At 41.2% G+C, this 20,021-nt stretch overlaps 2 protein-coding genes across 3 annotated transcripts; both read left to right on the forward strand.

Annotated features, from left to right (window-relative positions):
* Nucleotides 1-123: 123 nt before the first annotated feature.
* Nucleotides 124-4,527, forward strand: cpb1 (carboxypeptidase B1 (tissue)). Its single transcript, XM_042219417.1, has 11 exons — nt 124-260; nt 506-581; nt 660-784; nt 897-996; nt 1,092-1,193; nt 1,835-1,939; nt 2,030-2,140; nt 2,257-2,347; nt 2,714-2,916; nt 3,767-3,851; nt 4,158-4,527. The coding sequence occupies exons 1-11, from the start codon at nt 196-198 to the stop codon at nt 4,343-4,345; spliced, it is 1,251 nt and encodes a 416-aa protein (XP_042075351.1). The 5' UTR covers nt 124-195; the 3' UTR covers nt 4,346-4,527.
* Nucleotides 4,528-6,028: 1,501 nt separating this feature from the next.
* On the forward strand, nt 6,029-19,704 carry gyg1b (glycogenin 1b). Of its 2 annotated transcripts, XM_005912330.3 has the most exons (9): nt 6,029-6,112; nt 6,271-6,496; nt 8,612-8,747; nt 8,867-9,041; nt 9,138-9,300; nt 16,347-16,473; nt 17,558-17,774; nt 18,425-18,463; nt 18,724-19,704. In XM_005912330.3, exons 2-9 carry the CDS (start codon nt 6,490-6,492, stop codon nt 18,880-18,882), a joined length of 1,023 nt encoding a protein of 340 aa, XP_005912392.1. In that variant the 5' UTR covers nt 6,029-6,112; nt 6,271-6,489; the 3' UTR covers nt 18,883-19,704. The 2 variants fall into 2 exon arrangements, with proteins under 2 accessions (XP_005912392.1, XP_005912393.1); XM_005912331.3 differs by lacking the exon at nt 18,425-18,463 and having other exon boundaries at nt 6,031-6,112.
* Nucleotides 19,705-20,021: the final 317 nt, after the last annotated feature.

Genomic DNA, 20,021 nt, shown 5'->3' on the forward strand with positions numbered 1-20,021 from the left:
AACACGTCTTGAATCTATTAATCATTGACAGTACATCATGTAGGCTCTCGTTTTTCCACGTAACACCTAAAAAAAACCAGCGACACAGCAAAGGACGTACGACACATCTTTGCGTAAAAGACTCAGATTGGTGGATGTACAGCAAGCTGCGAGGTATAAGTGTCGTACACAAGGAAAGCCAGCTTCATTGCCAACATGAAGGTCCTCCTGTTTTTTGGATTGGTGGCTTTTGCCCTCGCTGACGTCACTCGCTTTGAGGGGTAAATTTACACTTTTGTTTAAAAAAAAAGGACAGCATTCCTGTAAACTACAGCATGTGATGACACTAAAAATATAATGACGCAGTTCTAATAATAGAAGTACTATATAAGCCTGCGTTCCCTAAGTTTGTGGCTTATGCAAAGGGTATTATTGTGTTCCAAAGAAACTGCTGAGGAGTGAAGGCAAAGTGTTTGTGGATGTTATTTTATAATGTTGATTTCTCTCACCCCCCTTTTTTAAACAGTGATAAAGTTCTGCGTCTGAAGCCTGTCCTTAATGAACATGTGAAAGTCATTAGGGAACTGGCTAACAGTGTTCAGGTACCCATCTGCTTTCACACATACAGGCACACACATATGTTTCATTGCTCAAGTGTTTGACTTTGCTGCCATCTGCAGCTCGACTTTTGGACCCCAGAAAATGCTGAGCAGGTGACTGTGGGCATGAGCGTGGACATCCGTGTGCCTGCTCAGTACCTGGACATGGTGTTCACCGTCCTGCAGCAGAGTGGCATGCAGCTAGAGTAGGTCGCTAGACAAACAATTAAACTAAAGAATATTTATCTGGATATTTTGTGCCCCAGATTTACATTCTTCACGCAATGCTGTGACACTTTTTAATTAAACCCTATTCAGGGTCTTTATTGATGACGTTCAGGAGGCTGTTGATCGCCAGATTGAAAACAAGGGTTCTCCCAGAGCCCACAGCTACACCAAGTACAACACCTGGAGCGATGTAAGAGTCGAAACTCTTAAGAGCGCCGATCTCAATTCTGATTTTCTTTTCTGGTTTTCAGTAATTTCTTACCATATTTGTCCTGTTTATTTTAGATTGAGTCATGGATGAACTCAATGGCTACTGCCAATTCTGATATGATCAGCAAGGAGGTGATTGGAAACACCTATGAGGGACGTCCCATGGTAGTTCTCAAGGTAGCTTACCCAAATAAATATTAAAGAATTTAGTCTAAGGAGCTTGGAAAGAAAAGCGTCTGGACTTCTTTAAGTTGCTTGAAGACGTTTCACCTCTCATCCGAGAAGCTTCTTCAGTTCTAAGGTCAAATGGTGGAGAGTCCCAGATTTAAACCTAGTGGGAGTAACCCCCCACAGAGGGACAAGGACCCCCTGATGATCCTCTACCTAATCACATGAGCCAAGGTGTGAAACGGGTGGGTCACAATCAGCCAGGGTTTCGGGTGAGCTCATTGTGAAACCTGGCCCCACCCTATCATGTGATTTCCTGAGGTCAGATGGCCCAGGATGTGAGTGGGCGTTAAGGCGTCTGGGAAGGGATCTCAAAACTGGATTATAGATGGCAGACAGTTGGTGTCGTAAACCACCGCCTCTTTTCAAAGATGGTCGCTCACAGTGGACATAAATGGCTTCTTTCACTTCTCTTTCAAACCATCTGTCCTCACTGCCAAAATGCGAACATTGGCATCCTCTTTCCAAGCTCCTTAGACTATGATAACCTGGATGACTGAGAACCTTCACAGACATTAAAGAATTTATTTTTTAATTTATATTATAACTACATGCAACAATTGTTTTGTGATTACATTTAACAACCACAGATTGGTAAGAAGTCTGGTTCCACCAAGCCTGCCATCTTCATGGACTGTGGATTCCACGCCAGAGAGTGGATCTCTCATGCTTTCTGTCAGTGGTTTGTCAATGAGGTAAGGAAGATGCCAGGATGACCGAGGCAAGCACCTACAAATAAGGAATATAACTGATTACAGCACAAATTTTTTTGCAATCTTCCTCAGGCTGTGACCGCCTATGGTAGTGATTCTCAGATGACTAGCCTGCTCGACCAGATGGATGTCTTTGTTCTGCCCGTCTTCAACGTCGATGGTTACGTGTTCACCCACACAAACGTACGTTACAATCCATTCAAACTTAAGTTGTTTGCCTTAGTTAAAAGAAGACATCCTTGCGCTATATCTCGAAGAATGCATTTAATGCACATCTGTATGCATTTTGGGAACTTTAGAACAGGATGTGGAGAAAAACTCGCTCCAGGAACGCTGGATCCAGCTGCCTTGGGACTGATCCAAACAGAAACTTCAATGCTGGCTGGTGCAGTAAGTATGACATATGAACAGTTAAATCTTAGACTGATAAAAGAAAAATTGGGGTACTTTGCAATTGCATTGGTTATTTTTAAATGTCAGTTAATAGGCATTCCATAAAAAGCTCAATTTATTTTAAAAAAAAAAATACAAAAAACTTCAGCAAAAATATCAGGTTTAAGGACAGGACATAGAACTGTATTTTTTTTTTTTATGTAGATTTTCCATGTATTTTAATCTGGCAAGTCAATAATATGTTTAGTTACAGTTTGGCTGCTTGGTAACATTTTTAGTTTGTAATTTATTATGTCATTTTATTTAACAATTTTAAAAAGAAAATAAAAAAAATTTAATACATGGTTTTCTATGTGATTGCAGCCACTGGAGCTTCCACCAACCCCTGCAGCGAAACTTACTGTGGCACCGCTCCTGAATCTGAAATTGAATCCAAGAATCTTGCTGACTTCATCCGCAAAAATAAATCCATCATCAAGGCCTACATCACTATCCACTCCTATTCTCAGCTGCTGCTCTTCCCCTACTCCTACACCTATGAGTTAGCTGCAGACCATGACGAGCTGGTAAGTCACTGTTATCTGCCTTAGCATTGCAGTGAGTGTACAAAACCTATCTCTGAGTCAGGCTATGTATAATTATGAATTCGGTTCATTCAAATAATGATCTGTATGTGTGATATACATGAATACGAGCAAATAAAAAGTTTTACAATAGATCATATAATATAAACATATATAACTCTACCCACCCCATTACTGTGTTACTCTTATCTAAGGGCCACACTTAGCTGCAGCAAATCATTTACTCCCTGCTTACATGGCTCATTCTCATGGCTCTTTTACCTCTCACTGGGGTGTCCGTGGTGCTGCACAGTTAACACTCACACCCCTGCTCCAGCTCTCACACTAACTGAGGCAGATCACACGTCTCTGCCTCTCTATTACTCACTTGTAATTTAGACTGTCTTCTGACACTTTACAGAACAAAAGAACTCCAGGGATCTGTCATAACTCATCAGTCTGGCCAGAAATATCATTTCCTGCTTGTGCGTTTCTCTGGGGGTTTCATTTCCTCTTGCAACTCGCTGATGCTTTTACTGCTTTCTATAATATCACTAAAAATGTTACTGGAAACCCGCAGGGTGAAAAGCATGTATTTATAACGTGTCGTGTAACAGCTGTATTTTAAAGGTGGTGTTGTTTGTGTGCGTGCTTTGTTTGGTTTAAAGTGACAAATTTTACATTAAAAAGTCCTCCAAATTCAAGCATTTCCAGACAATGACACACCTTTGCTCAGTCTGATATACTCAGATACTGTGTTGATATATATATATATATATATGTATATAGTTTAAACCTTATAATTAATTCACTCTATAACACATTTGACTTTTATTTGTATTTTGTATTGTAGATGGCAGTTGCTAAGGGAGCTTCTTCTGCTCTGCGTAGCCTGTATGGCACAGTCTACACCAGCGGCCCCGGTGCTCCAACTATCTGTAAGTACAGCAAATAGTCACACTTTATTGTGGGAAGATTGCATATTCAGTGATAGCTTGATAACCTATTTCCACCTCTGTCATTATGCATTATGGTGTGTTCTCAGCGCACCCATCTCCATTGAGAAATGTGGCCTCTTGAAACCACAAAAGGCAATCATGAGCCACAGCTATTTCAAGCAAGGGATTCTTTTTTTTTGCCCCCCTTGAAGTAAAATGTGTATGAAAACACATGCAGACTGTCCCAGGTTGTCAGAATGTCACCATCTCAGTGATTTCCCTCACTCTCTCCTCATCTGCCCTTAGACCCCGCTGCTGGAGGCTCTGATGACTGGGCCTACGACCTGGGAGTGAAATATTCCTACACCTTCGAGTTGCGTGACGAGGGTCAATATGGCTTCCTGCTGCCCGAGTCTCAGATCAAGCCCACATGCGAGGAGACCATGCTGGCCGTCAAGTACATTGCGGCCCACGTGCAGAAGAACCTCTATTAAAATGCGGAACTGCCAGGACCCCTGCCAACTCGGCTCCTCTGTACCAGCCCCCAGCCCCTCCAACCTCTCAGCCATCTCCTGCCCGTATCCATGGATACAGGGCACCACCCGCCATGTTTCCTCACTGTGCTTGACAGAATGTCAAGATGAGTGCAAACAATAAAATCAATGATCCATCCCCACACGCTGAATCAATTTTTTTATGTGTATACGATAATATTGTGTCTGGTACACAGAGGCTTTACTGCGTACGAACAACAGCAATAATAACACTTTCACTTTAGGGCTCATCATCTGCTGCAATGAATGCAAATTAAGAGGGAAACATTTTAGAAACGTATACCACAACCTTTAAGAAAAAATATTGTGTAATGTAACCATAATGAAACCATAATGTAACTGTGCCAAACACCAAATGTTCTTATAGTTTCTATAAAGTGTCTATAAAGGAGACATTTAAGAAAACAAAAGAAAGAGCCACAAATTTATTGCACCCCTTTGGATCACAGTGATCCCTCTTGTTCAGATGGCACTGCTCCAGTAGCAGCGCTTAGGTGGGCGTGGGTATCTGTTGTTAGGGATTTTCTAAACAAGGGCACAGTATGTGACAAGCAAAGAGCACTTCTTGGCAGCATCTCCATTCTGCCAAGCATCTGCCTCGGTGGAGAAAATAAGGGAGCCAAAGACCAGCGGGAAATTTTACTTCACATTCACATTTCTGGGGTAAAATTGGAAAAGTAAATTTCACTGACTGGTTTTCACGCATCACAATGCAGGGAAAAAAATATGACTAGTTTTATATTCAAATAAAAGCAGTGTATTGACCCTCATCCCACTGATATATATAATATGTGGGATGTACTATATTTTTTTTCATTGTTCCAATTTTTTAGGACTTTGTCAGTCAGCTTGTTCGTAATATTGTCATTTCAGTGATTTCTATTTCTCCTTTGATTAGTGCTTTTTAAAAATGCAAATGCCCATGCAGTTTGGTATAGGCCTAAATTAAAAAGGCACTCTTTCAGTGATTTAAAAGAAGAAATTTCAACATCGTATGAAGGCTCGAGGCCAGACCCAGGACACACACAGATTATGCCTCTGTGCTGGATAGTTACACGTTTATTTCAATGATAACACAAATAATTTTTACTTTAAATTACTGAAAATTAACAGACAAAAGATGATAAACAGGCTTTTACATAATAATGTTTAGATTTCTGTTTTACAAATATGCAAATTAACTGTAACATTTTCAAAAATAATAATAGTCATCTTTTTTCTTTAGATTAATTAATAAAATAACACTTTAAGAAGATTATATTTGCTTTTTGCAGTAAATTATTCTTGAGCTACTTAGGCAACAGTCCATTGCATGCATGTTAAACAGGTTGGTAAGATTGTGGTCAATATTGCCATTTGTATGCTTTTAATTCTGCCACTTGATGTCATTATTTTGATTTAAATGTAAGACAGTAAAATGACATATCATCTTCTTGCTTAATTATGACACTCCTCTTAAAGTACACTACTTGAGCTAAAAATAATTCACTGTTGTGTAATACAATAAGAGCACTGAATGACCTCCTAAACTACGGTTTGATAAATGCCTTGCTATACGATCTTCAATCCACAAGGTGGCGACAACGTGCCAAATGTTTACTACAGGACATCTTGTTCCTGGACGCATTACATCTTCGCCGTCTTTCATTTGTCACTATAACTAAAGATGACAGGACTCAGGGGAGATACCCGGCAGCTGTTTGAAAGGTCAGAGCTGTAGAATTATGTCCTGAGAGTGCAACGTTATCTCTGACTCAAAGAATTTTTCCCCCTTTACTTTTTCAGAGTTGTGAAATTTCCGTAACGTTAGGAGGAGGAAGCAATGCACAATATTTTCAATAATTGTAATTTTTCTTCATCTGTAGGCTGTAAACCTGTTCAAAGCGGTGTTGCTTGAGGTGCTGCTGTGTAGCGGTGGAGCATGTCAACAGCAGGTGGGTGTGTTGGGGGCTGTCACGTGACGCCGGTCTGGCTGCTGTCATCTTGGTATTTAAACCACCTCTGTATATTTAGTCGGTCCTTTTCGCCACGCAAGGCTTCTGCAAAGTCCAGGCTACAGAGTAGCTGCGACTTATTCGTCAGTCATGGCTGGTAGGTAACATTTTAACACTCTCAGCGTCGATAGTAAAAAATTCTTGTTAATTATTTGGTTTTTTTTCTCTAAAGTTTTAAAAGTAGCAAATGGCGCGAACTTTGGTGACATTAAATTACATTATGTAGCTAATATAGTCTTTTGTCACTGTTCTCTTTGTTTTTGGGTAGTTGTGTTCCCTTGTTGAATAAGAAGTGTAGTGTTCTTAAAGTGGTTACAGTCTTACTTTACATAATTAACTTGTATTTGTCACAGTGACCAGCTACCGGTGTGACATAATTACAGTGTTACTACTTTTTATAACTGTGTTCCATTTTGTCATGTATATATTAGGAAACTGCCAAAAGTAGGTGCAGTGGACACAGTGCGATAAAATCATTTCACAGGGTACCTTTTTTAGACTACTTTACTATCATTGGACCTTAGTTTGAGACCTACTACACTACTCTGTGTCCTAAGTCACCATAATTACTTTTTAATTTGTGGTATAAGCTTACTGGGAACCGTCCCCCTGACTCAAAATGAAATGACCCTGCTGCCTGGACGGTGACTTCACTGTAACTTGGGTTGTTGCAGAGCTAATTCTCATCTTTTATGTGTTTTTTTAGTGTTACATTCATATTGCAGAAGGGTTTCTACCAATTGAAAAGGGGGCGTAAGAGAAAGGAGGTGTGGCACTGTGAAAAGGCAGTGAGACAGAACAAATTTTCCTGGCAAGCTGTGGTATTTGGAACCATTGTTCTCCAACTGGCCCAAACTTATAGAAACTCTGGGCTGCTAGCATGTCAGACATACTCTATCTATTGTGATCTCCTTGCCCATTATTGGTATCTTACTGCCAGAGGGTTAGCGCATAGGCCAAATGGGATTGGTGTTGGCCTAACTGCTAGTCACAGAACTATCCCAGCTGCCATGCTGATTTCGTCATCTCAGTTTATATGTCCTCTCACAGGCAAGCCGTTGTTCCCAAGACTTGACTTGGCAGATTTTCCTCCCAGCAGCCTGAGGTGGTGGTACAGAGTAGATGCCACACTGCAAATAAAAATCACCTTAATGAGACATTTAAACCTTTATGGGGTACTTTGTGAGAAAACTTTTAGTGAGGTTAGATTGTGTTGCTCATTCAAAAACACTTGAAATAATCAACATATGAATTATTTGGATCATTCATGCTTTAGAGAATCCACACAGAAACGCATCACCTAAAAGGCAAGAGGCTACAACTGCAGTGTAATGTTTTTGGTGTGTGTTTCATATTCCTGCAGTAAACTTTAAAAATACATGCAATGCAGTTACACTGGAGGAAAATATCTACCTATCCATCTTTCCACTTCTTCAATTCATAGTCACAGGAAGCTGGAGCCCATCCCACCTGTCTTAGGTGGCGAGGTCACCAATCTGTCAAAGGGCTTGGGGGGAAAATAGACTAGCATCTTTCCATCATTTGGTCATTCACAGAAGAGTTATGGAAATTTTTTTAATGGGATGAATTCATTGACTAACACATCCATCCATCAATTTTCTTCCCTTATCTATGGAAGATGTCCAAGCAGAGAAGCCCAGACCTCCCTCTACCTATCGAAGGGAACACCACGGTGTTCCCATGACACACCCCAATCTCTTGGGCGTGGCATGGGTCTACCTCCTAGTAGGACATTCCTGGAACACCTTACCCAGGAGGCATCCTTGTCAAATGTGCGAATTACCTCAGCTGGCACCTTTGGATGTGCAGGAGTAGTGGCTCTACTCTGAGCCGCTCACAAATGAGTGCACTCTTCAGCGTGTGGACTGTGTGGGGCAGCCCCACACTGCGAAAACAGAGGCTTTCGAAAAATATGACACATTTAAGTCATATGATGCAGTTATGTGACCAATTCAACTAAGACAACTAACCAATTCAACCACTTCATAACATTTAGAACAGAATCTGACTAACACACGAGTTTGAGAGCATTCTTAAATTGTATGTACTATATTAAGAAGCAACTTTAAGTTAAGCAACTCAGGGTGCGCCCAATCTCTTCTCATATTGGAAGCGAAGCAGGGTTGGGCGTGGTTAGTACTTGGGTGGGAGCAACCTTTAACCAATTTAATTCAGTTTTCTTTCTTTACAGATCAGGCATTTGTGACATTGGCTACCAATGACAACTATGCTCGGGGAGCAATGGTTTTGGGCAAATCCCTCCGTAAGCACAATACAACCAAGAAGCTGGTGGCACTCATTGGTCCACAAGTATCAGAGCCTAGCCAGTAAGAAACTTTACCTACATTCACTTTTTCTCACTCATACACATTACTGTTCCTGTGAACTCTTGTTTTCCACATGGGTGGTTGATAGTGATTCATTTCATAGTATTGTAAATCATTAGGTCTGTGCTGAAGAGGATCTACGATGAGGTGAGGGTGGTGGATGTGCTAGACAGTGGCGACACTGCACACCTGGCCATGATGAAGAGACCCGAACTGGGCGTCACCTTCACCAAACTCCACTGTTGGACCCTCACACATTACTCCAAATGTGTTTTCATGGATGCAGACACTATGGTGAGGCTAACAGGTCATTTTGCTTCAGCACAAAGAAAATGAAGATGCTGCACATCACTGGTGTGTATAAACATGTGCTTTATTTGTGCATCTCAGGTTCTTTCAAATATAGATGAGTTGTTTGATAGAGAGGAACTGTCAGCTGCTCCTGACCCTGGCTGGCCCGATTGCTTCAACTCTGGCGTTTTTGTTTTTCGTCCTTCTGTGGAGACTCATGGCAAACTGCTTCAGTATTGTACAGAACATGGCAGCTTTGACGGTAAGCTGCTGTAAAATGCCGGGATGCATTTTATAAAATGTCTATTAAAGGGCTATTATAGCATTTTCAGGAATGCACTTGGTTCTATGCAATGACTAATGACATGTAACATGTTTATTATTGAGATTCAGGGTTGCAGTTAGTGAAAATTTATGTTTCACTCTACTTTTCATGTTATTGGCAATGATATAGCAAGGGAGGAACTTCTGCCCTTTTAAATTCCTTTTTTTTTTTTGAGTCAAACATGGTTTTGGAAACGCTCTTGGTAACATGATGTTTAACTGGACTTGTTTATCTTTTGCTCTAAGTAAGGTCTTTATCAAGCTCGGTGCCTGGAAACAAGGCTCGCCTGTAAGAGACTTTCGAGCTCTGCTGAGTTATTCTCAGGGGCTCACCGGGGTGGGGTGAAGGTTAAATTTGAGAGGCCCTGTTTTGCACAGAGCACCAGTTGACATTAAGCAACACTTTTCCATGGAGCGTACTGTTGCTGAATTGTAGTCAAAGCTATGCCGGCCATATCAGGTTCAGTGAAGGGCTAGAATCATCATCGATCTGTAGTTTCATGGTGCTCCTCAAGAATTTTTTTTTTATATTACATACTCTAAATGGGAAAAAATGAACACTTGCATTTTAGAAAGTAGCTGAGTAACTGAGTCTGACATATTGTAGCTATCCAAAGAGAGTCTGGTGGACATCAGACCAAGTTGCCTATTTGCTTTTGAATTTATTTTTAATTAAATTTGTGCCATGTAACTTAAAAATAATTTCAAGTTGTTGTCCACTTATTAGATTTTCTTCCAGGAGACCACGTGATAGTCTAAAGTGGCAAAAAGAGTTTCTCAGTTCATCTAAGACCATGCAGCTAAGGCGACAGCTACGTCACATGACCAAAATAATGTCATGTGCATGCTGGAAACCCATCGTATATTTCTGATTGCCAAGTCTCTGTTTTGGGGAGACTAGTGTAGCTCATAGAAATCTAGGCCAAGACTTTCTTATCTGTGGCGTTTACATTGTTCAAAAATAACGATGGATTTTTAAAAGCAAATAAATAACTCAATCATTGTCAGATGACGGGAGATACTTTTGAGTTGTACAGGAAATTTAATCTTTCATTTCCTCTTCACTGGGGCTGTTTACCTAAATGTAGCCAAAGTCTGCCAACTGGGCAGTACTGGTTAGACCAGGGGTGTCAAACATAAGACTGGGCAAAGACTCCAATCCGGCCCACTGCATGTCTTTGGAAAATGTGAAAGTGGGCATAAACTTCAGATTTTAACTATATTGTCTCAAGTTTTATAGCTTTTCTTATCTTCACACTATATTATAAAAAAATGAAATTGCAAAAATGTTTCTATTTTTTTCACAATCTACCTTATTATCTGTTTTATTTAAGTAAGAATGAGTTAACAAAAACCTTTTTGTTTAATAATTACAACAGCGTCCAGGCAATGATCTACCAGAACTTGTATTTATTTCTCATAATTTAAACCCAAGGTGTTGTGCTGAGAAATTTCTTTAATGTCTTTATTATATAGAAAAACTGACATGTATCGTTAAAACTGCACTTCTTATGTTAAGATATTTCAGGGATTAAATATGAAGTTACACTTCTTTACACTGACAGAGAGAGACGTTTCACTGGTCATGCATTGAGGTGACAGTTGTTGTGATTTGGCACTTTATAGATAAAATTGAATGTAACTGAAATGGTTTGGCCAATTAAATTAATGAGATCAAAGTGGGTCACAATTTAAAAGGAGTTTGATCTCCCTGGTTTGGACTATAAATATCTTCTGACACCAAAAAATCGAATGTATTGTGATGAAATCTCAATTAAGTGCTTAAGTGAAGAACAGTATTTATTATGTATCTGATATGCCGAGAAAAAGCTTTTGATTTCATTCAGCTGTCAGTCCTGCTGATAGAAGGGCCGGACTCTAGACAAAATCATTGTTTACTCGGGCTGCTCTGACCTCAAAAATTCCAACAAACAAAGAAAACAGTTGTGGAGTAAACAAAAGACGAAAGGGGTTTATAGTTAGGCTCAGAAGTGCCAAACTATGTACTTGTTAGTGTCACTGAATCTGTTTCCCTTGTGATGCTGTGAGACAGATTCCATCAGGGATGGGGGGTGCCACTGGAAAAACCAATTAGTTTGCTTAATATGGGCCACTGCTTTCAAGTGCCGACTCATTCTGTCACAACAATCTTTCACATCACGATTTCAACCACATACAAAAGACATTTTCTTATTTCTTTATGAGAAAGAGTCCCTTTGGAAGCTGAAACTCATTTATCCCTTAGTGTCTTTTTGTGGATAATTTTAGAGTCCCTGTTTCAGTGTGATGCCACTATCTAAATGCTTGATGGCATGCTAATAAGTAAAGCTGTCTTATTTATAGACATGGATGGTCTTTTCATGTGCACTGGGGCATGAGGTGAAGCCGCTTTGACCTTCAGCATTTCAGTTCTGCTGTCCTGCAAGGAATGCATGATATACACATGTACGCCTCTCTACCCCGCAGAACATGAAAGATGTATTGGAAAAGAAAAATTGCAGAGGAGGAAAGAAAGTAAGTGACTGAACCCAGAGGCTCTATCTCTGCATCTGTGGCTCCAGTGTTATCTGCTGCCAAAACAAACTGGCACCGGTTAGATGCACATTCTTCCTGTGTTCTGCTCATCCCCTCAAAATGAAGATACTCAGCTCCATATTAAGTTTTGAACTCTCCAGTGGAGGCTGTGGGTTCAGACAAACGCCAGCTATGTGTGTTATTTTAAACCGAAGCCACAGACTTTACAGTCCTATGCTTTTTTAGGAGAGACATGTGAAAGTTTTGTTAACAGCCAACATCTCGTCCTGTGTCAGTGTCATTTCAGTGACTCATTCACAGATTCACTGAACTTTTATCACATTTTGGGGGGGGCTGTCATTTATTTAAGGCTCGGGTCTGGTCTAGTTGTCTACCTGTCACCCACCTCACATAACATCAAATAGATCCCTGCCTCCCAAACTTTTATAAGTTGTGTATTTATGTAAGTTGCTGCTGTGAGAAGGGGCTGCCCCAGTTCTAAAGCAGCCAAACTTGAGGGAGGGCAAATGGCTGTAACAGCCCTCCAATTGAACTCCAGGACCTGAGGCAACTCAGACGCAAACTTGCAGTCCATTTACTTAAAACCCAGAGGCCAGTGTTAATTCACGTACCAGCACAGTGAGAGACAAAAGTCTTTAAACCTCTTTGTCTGTTTGTATTATTTAAAGTTGGCTGGTCATGAATGGAGTAGGGTAAAGTTTGGAAATATTCAATGTAATTGCAGAGGCAGCACCTCAATTTTTTCTACTGACACCAACATTATCCTTTGATTAGGATTTTTTTGTTTTGCCTTTTAATCTGAAAAAAATAAAAAGGATTATTTACAAATAAAATGTTTTATGCAATAAAAATAAGCGTAATGACAATAATATCCCTCCCCCTCATGCCACAAAAAAAGAAAAGAAAAAACAGCTTTGACCCGTCTGGGAATGAACATGAGAGTTCAGGGGGGTGTCCTGTGGTATCTGGCACCAGACTTTGGCAGCAGATCCTTTGGGTTCTGTGGATTTCAGGGTGTAGCCTCCTTTGAATGGGCTTGTTCAGGCGCATCCCATAGATGGTGATTGGATTGGGATCTGCAAAGTTTGGAGGCCTGGTTAATGCTGTGGGCTCTTTGTTTTTTGAACTGTTTCCCGAAGCATTTTTGCAATGTCGTGCCTCTAATGAGACAATCAACACTGTTCACATTAACTTTGGTGGGTTTAATGTTGTGGCTGCTAAAACACATGCCCCAACCTGTGTGCACCCACTGAGGTAAAGCACTACCTGCAGTTTCTAGAAAATCAGATCTACTTTTTTCAGGTAGCAGTGGGAACATGAGATCCAGTTGTGTGTCCTAAACATGTGAGAACATTTCTTTAAATGCTTGTCTGGGCTTATATCTCAGCAGATGAGCTGAGGTGAAAACTAATGTGGTTTGTCACAGGTGTGCCTTTCATTCGTCTCACTCTTTCAGTGAAGACATTCAGCCAACAAACAAAACCTGACCAGAAACATTTTTAAAGCCAAGTTTGCTGTTATGTGACCATATCAGAGATTTTCACAGCATGCAAATGCCACCAAGGCAAATTACTTCAAGACAAACATTTTTACAAGAGATTACAAAACTGTTAATAAATTTTAAAACCTGAGGCTTGTTTTGTTTTCATGACTGATGTTATTAAAAAGTCAGCGCTGGAAAAGACACTGTACACTATTTGCAAATCCACTTGTCTTGAAAAGATGTTACAATGTTTGAACTACACAGCAGCTGGTCCTCAGAGCCTAATTAAATCAGATTCAGTTATTTCATTATTGTAATTTTGTTATTCTAGCAAATTGTTAATCACTGAAAAATATGCTTAAACTATAGTTTATTTAGGTTTTTTATTTATGTGACTATTAGTTTTATCTATACAAGACACATCTCCTGGATGCACTGGTACTCATCTTCAGTGATGTATCCTGGGGTCATCAGGTGTTTCTGGTCTCACAACATCATACACCCTCGCCCAGGCGACCCAGCCGGGGGTGATCAGGCCCCGACTTGCGTACCAGTAGCTACCCACGGATCAGCACTCTTAATCCACAGCCACCTTGTGGCTTTCTTTGCCGCTTTGCTCACAGCCTGGGTGGCCGTCTTCTTGGCTGTCCCAGTCACACCCAGCTGGCCTAGGACTTCGCAGAGTGATCGTCCTCCAAAGCCTCTAGAACCCACTTCTATGGGCTCATAGAAAGTCTTCTAGCCCCTTCCCCTGCACTCCTGCACTAGTTCCTGGTACTTTGCACGTTTCCTTTCATTGGCCTCCTCGATCCGCTCTTCCCAGGGCACTGTGAGTTCCAGCATGATCAGCTGTTTTGAGACCTCAGAAATAATGATCATGTCTGGCCGGAGGGATGTTTTTGCAATGTACTGTGGGAACTTTAGCTGTTTACCCAGGTCCCAGCTCCTCATTTGCCTTCTGAATGGCAGCAGAGTATTTCAGGCTGGAGTCAGAGTTTCCCCAAGCTCTTAACTGGTTGTTCCGTTAATGGTCCCTGAGACTGAGAACCGGAAACTTGTCCGTCACCTTCCCCTTCTTCAGTACCATAGATCTTGACTTGGAAGGTTTAAAACTCATCCTTGCCCATGAGATGAGTATCTCAAGTCCTTGCAAGATCCACCTGGAACTGATGATGTTGTGATGGTGAGGTCATCCATATAGGCTCTAATAGGGGGCTGACGAACACCTGACCTTGTTAGCGGCCCTCTGCACTCCACCTCAGCAGCCTTTACCACCATGTTCATTGCAAGGGCAAAGAGCGTAACTGAGATGGTATAGCCTGTTATTATACCTTTCCTGAAGCAGTGCCAGCCTGAAGTAACTGACCCAGAAGTGACCCTAAGCCTGAAGTTGGCGTATAGTCCAGGATCAGGTCCTTAATCTTGCTGGGGACATGGTAGAGGTGTAAAGCATGCTCAACCATTTTGTGTGGGATAGACCCATAGGCATTAGTCAGGTCCAGCCACAATACGGCTAGGTCACCTCTGTTCTCGTGGGCTTCTCTTATAAGGTGCGTAACTACGCCAGTGTGCTCTAGGCAACCAGGAACTCCTGGGATCCCCCCCTTCTGAACTGATGGATCAATATAATTGTTTCTAAGGAGAAACTCGGTCAATCTCCGGGAGACAATGCTAAAAAACACCTTCCCCTCCACGCTCAATAGTGAGATGCTCCAAAACTGGTTTATGTTTTTAGAGTCCTCCTCTTTGGGAACCCAGACTCCCTCTGCGCACCTCCATTGATCAGCAACTCTCCCTTTCCGCCATATCACCTTTAAGATCTTCCACAGGTGACGAAGCAGCTCTGGGCAGCGCTTATAGACAAGGTAGGGTACGCCACTGGGACCTGGAGAAGATGCTGAGCGGGCTGCTTTGATGACCTCACACACCTCCTTCAAACTTGGCTCCGTCAACTTAAACTCTACTGATGGTGGGGCAGGGTTGATGAGAGCTTCGTTGGGTCCCAAGTCTTATTCCCTCAGTGGGTCACTCATGGTCTCATGAAGGAAGTTATTCATCTCCTCTGCTGAGCACTCCAACCGCCCGCTTCGCTTAACCTAGAGCAATTGTTTTGAAAAGCGAAAGGGATCAGCAATAAAAGCTGCACGTTTCCTGGCTCTCGCTCTTCCCCGCCTCCTGTGCCATTCTGCTCTACGGAGGGTAATCAGCTTCTTCCGCAAGATGTTTTGCAGTTCCTCTAAAGCTTGCTTATCCTCCGCATTGGTGTTCTTGAACTGCTTCTTAAGGCTCCTAAGCTCCTGGCGCAGTCGATGAATCTTCATGGCCCTGCGGTTCATGGTATAAGGGGTCTTGTTACACTTCTCGGTCAGGGCGAACCTTTCTGAGGCATAGCTGACTATGATGGTGGTCATTGTTTTAAGCCTGCTGTCAGCATCTCTTTTGGCTACAGCTTGTGTGATGTTGGAGAGATCCTCATCAAACTTCTGCCACTTGCTCCAACTGCTGGCTTAATCCGCTGTTGTGGAACTACACTGCTTGGATTGGAAGACTGGAGGACTGGGCTCTGTGGGGTGCCTCCTGGCCAGGCTCCTCCTGCGTCTCACCAGGTTCAGGACCTGTGCGTTGCACCTCACTTTCCCACTCCAAACATTACATTCTGGCTTGATGGACCTTTAGGCCACGCTGGTTCTTACACGCCTTGCCGCAGATGCATGTCTTACTCATAGTCCTTTCCGTTGCATTGGTCATTAACCTTGAGTCCGTCCAATTGGAGATCTCATTCTCCCCCCCTGTCGGGATCTCCTGGGGGTATCTCTCTTTAGGGCTTTATATGTATGTTTTTAGAGATTTGCCTTGTTATTCTACCTCATTTGGAAAGCATCAACTGCTGTTGTTTTTAAATGTGCCATATAAAGCGACTCGACTTATCATACTGTCACACTTACCTTCGTATTTCTCTGTTGCAGGAGGAGACCAAGGGATTTTGAATGGCTTCTTTAGCAACTGGGCAACAGCTGACATATCAAAACATCTCCCTTTCATTTACAATCTCAGCAGCATAGCCATCTACACTTACCTCCCAGCATTTAAACAGTAAGTGTCTGCTAAGCACACTTAAACTCATGGAGTAATTATGAAATGCTTAAAGTCACAGGTGCGGTTTAAAAAAATTATGTGACCAAACTCTATAAGATACTATATTTACCTGCTACCCTGGGAAATTCATATTACGCAACAGCAGTCTGTCCATGTGACTAAAATCTTGTGTCTTGGATACAAAGCCAAGATGTAAGTAGATACCTGGTCACATGAATGCGTATTCACATCGTGACATGACATCAGGTTACGGGTGAGATGAGCAGCGAGATTCCAGCAGCACAGTTAGAGTGTCGCCCCAGCAGGCCCTCAGCTCTGGGTTGGATGCCCAGTCTGAGCTCAGAGCAGCTGATACCCACTCCTGAAATAGAGCACTTTATTTAAAGACCTTTTAATGTTTGCCTCCAGGACTGGTCATTGTGTGCTGTGTCTAAAGCTACCCTCTCATCCTCATTGCATCTCTGTGTCTTCACCTCTGGTCTCATCAGCAGGCTTTTTTTGGTTTGGCATTTCCTGGCATCCATCAGGAGGACAGGGAAGATAAACATGTCTTTAGTTGTTTGTAGTTGTCAGCAATAATGCTTAGAGGTCTGACAAACACAGCAAAACAAACCCGACAGTGTCGGGTTCAGGTTTATTTGTGTACTTGAGCAGATTGCCAGTGCTACAAAGACATCTAAGCTTGTCAGAACTGGGGTGGATCAATATATTTCTCATTCTTATTTCTCCAAAAGGATTTTGTTTCATTCATGCTAACCCAGCTTTTAAACACAGACACCCAAAAATGTTTCCTGGAGCATTAAAATTTATATTAGTGTCCAGTTCATTATTATGACCAATTAAAAACACAACAATTTAATAATATGTTTTTTGACACTAACATACAGGGTTTCTCCTAAAACATTTCTAAAACTTTTTTTATTTAAGCATATTCTATACTATTTATGTCTATGAATACAAATGTCTTTATTGCTACAATTTGATATTAAACACTATTCAGAAAAGCTTCATTTAGTAAATCGAACCATAACCACACTACATCTACAGTACATCCTCTCATTTACTGTAATACTGGTTTCAGATATGGTGGAAATGCCAAGGTGGTCCATTTCCTGGGGAAGACCAAACCATGGGATTACACATTTGATCCCAAAACCAAACAGATTTCAGGGAGTGAGCAGGATGCTGCCACACACCCTACTTTCCTTCTCAACTGGTGGACCCTATACTCGGGTGATGTGGTCCTCATGCTGCACGAGGAGTATGGAGAACAGCCCTTCCACTCAGGATGTGTGGAGGTAAGTCGACATTTTAATTGCACCTGCACTATTTGCGACTTCTCATCAGGTATTATCTTTAAAACAGAGCTGTTTCCTTATTTTCTGTATAGTTACAAAGGCGGATAGTTCATAAGAAAAAGACATACTTTTGTTGCTATATACTGTATTTCTAAAGGGGTCACCATAGATTTTACACCACATAGTCTGACAACCATTTGATGAACCCCTGAGGCTGGGTGTGTATGTCCTCCCTGTCTTGAACCTAAGATCATTTGCAACGAATGCACAAAACTACAACCATGGAGTCACTGGATAATTCATAACAAATGGCTAAAATAGCAAGGTCAGCGTATGTGTAAGTGATCCCTGAGAGCCAAAAGTTGAGGCTTCAGACTGCTCGAAATGCTCTTAGATGTGAGCAAGAGGATCTATCCCTAATATAGTCATCTCAGACATACAGTCCCTCCCACCTGCTGATCTTTTTCAGATCCTTTGCCTGCATGGGGAAGCCAATCTCAACAGATTTAACTTAAGGGAGCTAAAAGATCCTCTTTCAGACAGTTTATGAGCTGAAACGCTCCAGTATAAATTTATAGCCGTTATTTTGAACTTTGAATGATGCAAAGCTATTTAAACCTCTTTTCTGTCTTCTTATTCATCTCACAAAGTTCCAGCACAGTGAAACTGTCACTTTTGAGAGTGAACAGGTATGGAGACAAAGATTTGTTTTGTTTTTTATAGCTCAGCAGTGATTAAGCATCCGTTGGCGCCTGGTTTATTGCTGTTGCTGCCCTTCCTCTAAAATCAGAGCTTTCGCGTGTTTGCCTGCTGCCATTAATTTGGAAAGGCTAAGTGTGGCAGTTTGCTGCTTCCAAAAAGCAAAAAAAGGAAAAACAGCATGTTGTGTGCAGTCTGCGTGTCTTGTCATTTATTCATTTCCCTGCTGTTATGTTCCATATTCCTTCAGGGCGAGAGCAGGTCTTCGCACGCGCACGCACAGGCATCCCAATCCCAGCAGATGTCCTCAGAAGAACGGAAGCAGAAATGGGAGCAAGGTCAGGCAGACTACTTGGGAATGGACTCATTTGACAATATCCAGAGAAAGCTTGATACTTTTCTCAAATAAAGAAGGATTGGCACGGGATATTTTTAAAAGAGCACTTGCGTTCTACTTGTTGCCAAGAAAATACTGCTGAAAAAATCAGATTGCAGTTTTTCTTCCTACCTTTATTTCAACTATAAATGAGCCAAGTCCCTCTTTCCACCAGCACTACCAACTCCATACTCCAAAGACAGCCCAATTTAAGTGGGGGGAAGTAATGTGAAATTTTATGAGCGGTTTTAATTCTCTCTGCAAGATTATTATCATTCAGTTTACCCTGACACTCATATATGTTCTTCTACAGTGTGAAAAAAGGTTTATAACCGAAGTGTGCTTGTTTAAAGATGAATATTAAAATCTTTTTTTTTCTCATGTTTATGCTTCTTTTGTAAAAAAAAAAACAAACAAAAAAAAGGAGATGGCAACAAGAGATCAACTGGGCCATTTGTATCGGTGTGGTTAAGATGTGTAGTCACTGACATTGTCATTTTTCAGTTTATTCTTTCCTTTTTTACTCTGCAGTAACCTGACAGTCTTCTTAATATTTTCTTTTCTCAAAAGAATTAATTCTATTGTTTTTGAATTAGAAGTCTCTGTTTTACACGGATATGAAGATATGTTTACAGCACTTCTCAAGGCCGTAGTATGGTCAGTGAGCCATGCACACTAGATCTTTAGTGCCTTAATGCCTTGCTCTCCCTACTGCTGTCATCCTATGTTATCTCACTCTTGACCAGCAGCTTTTTTAGTAGATGAAACAGGTTTGTAATTTTACCACATTATACTTGACCTGGATGTTGGCTGAAAATCTTTTATCTGGAAACAATAAAACATCCTTACAAGCTGTGGAGTTGCTCAGGTGCTTTTTTTTCTTGCTGGAATTTATATTATCTCTATATTATCCTAGGAAATTGGAGCTATTTATTAAAATGTGCAAACGTAAATGCAGATACAGTAAATTTTTTCTTCTTCTTCTGTTATCCTCCACCAGTTTCCTCAGATTTTTTTAAGGACACACTGCACAGCATGCTCAGATTTGTCTTTTTTGCCAAAGGCTACTTGGGAATGATCTTGTTTATGCAAAAATGCTATTTCATATCTGTTAAAGTCTTATCTTTGACATTCTTCATAGATCCAACTACAGAAATGTGAATAAAGGATTT

The sequence above is a fragment of the Haplochromis burtoni genome, unplaced genomic scaffold (assembly GCF_018398535.1).
Source record: "Haplochromis burtoni strain Fernald_Lab_line unplaced genomic scaffold, NCSU_Asbu1 Contig_1, whole genome shotgun sequence".
In the NCBI taxonomy this organism is placed as follows: Eukaryota; Metazoa; Chordata; class Actinopteri; order Cichliformes; family Cichlidae; genus Haplochromis; species Haplochromis burtoni.

Bases quoted from the DNA above. Each gene is read 5' to 3' on its own strand.
- gyg1b (XM_005912330.3), top strand. The intron at 8,748-8,866 runs GTAAGAAACTTT...GTAAATCATTAG, and splicing joins CAAGTATCAGAGCCTAGCCA to GTCTGTGCTGAAGAGGATCT. The intron at 9,301-16,346 runs GTAAGCTGCTGT...TCTCTGTTGCAG, and splicing joins AGAACATGGCAGCTTTGACG to GAGGAGACCAAGGGATTTTG.
- cpb1 (XM_042219417.1), top strand. From the start codon at position 196: ATGAAGGTCCTCCTGTTTTTTGGATTGGTGGCTTTTGCCCTCGCTGAC. The intron at 261-505 runs GTAAATTTACAC...TTTTTTAAACAG, and splicing joins GACGTCACTCGCTTTGAGGG to TGATAAAGTTCTGCGTCTGA. The intron at 2,141-2,256 runs GTACGTTACAAT...TGGGAACTTTAG, and splicing joins ACGTGTTCACCCACACAAAC to AACAGGATGTGGAGAAAAAC.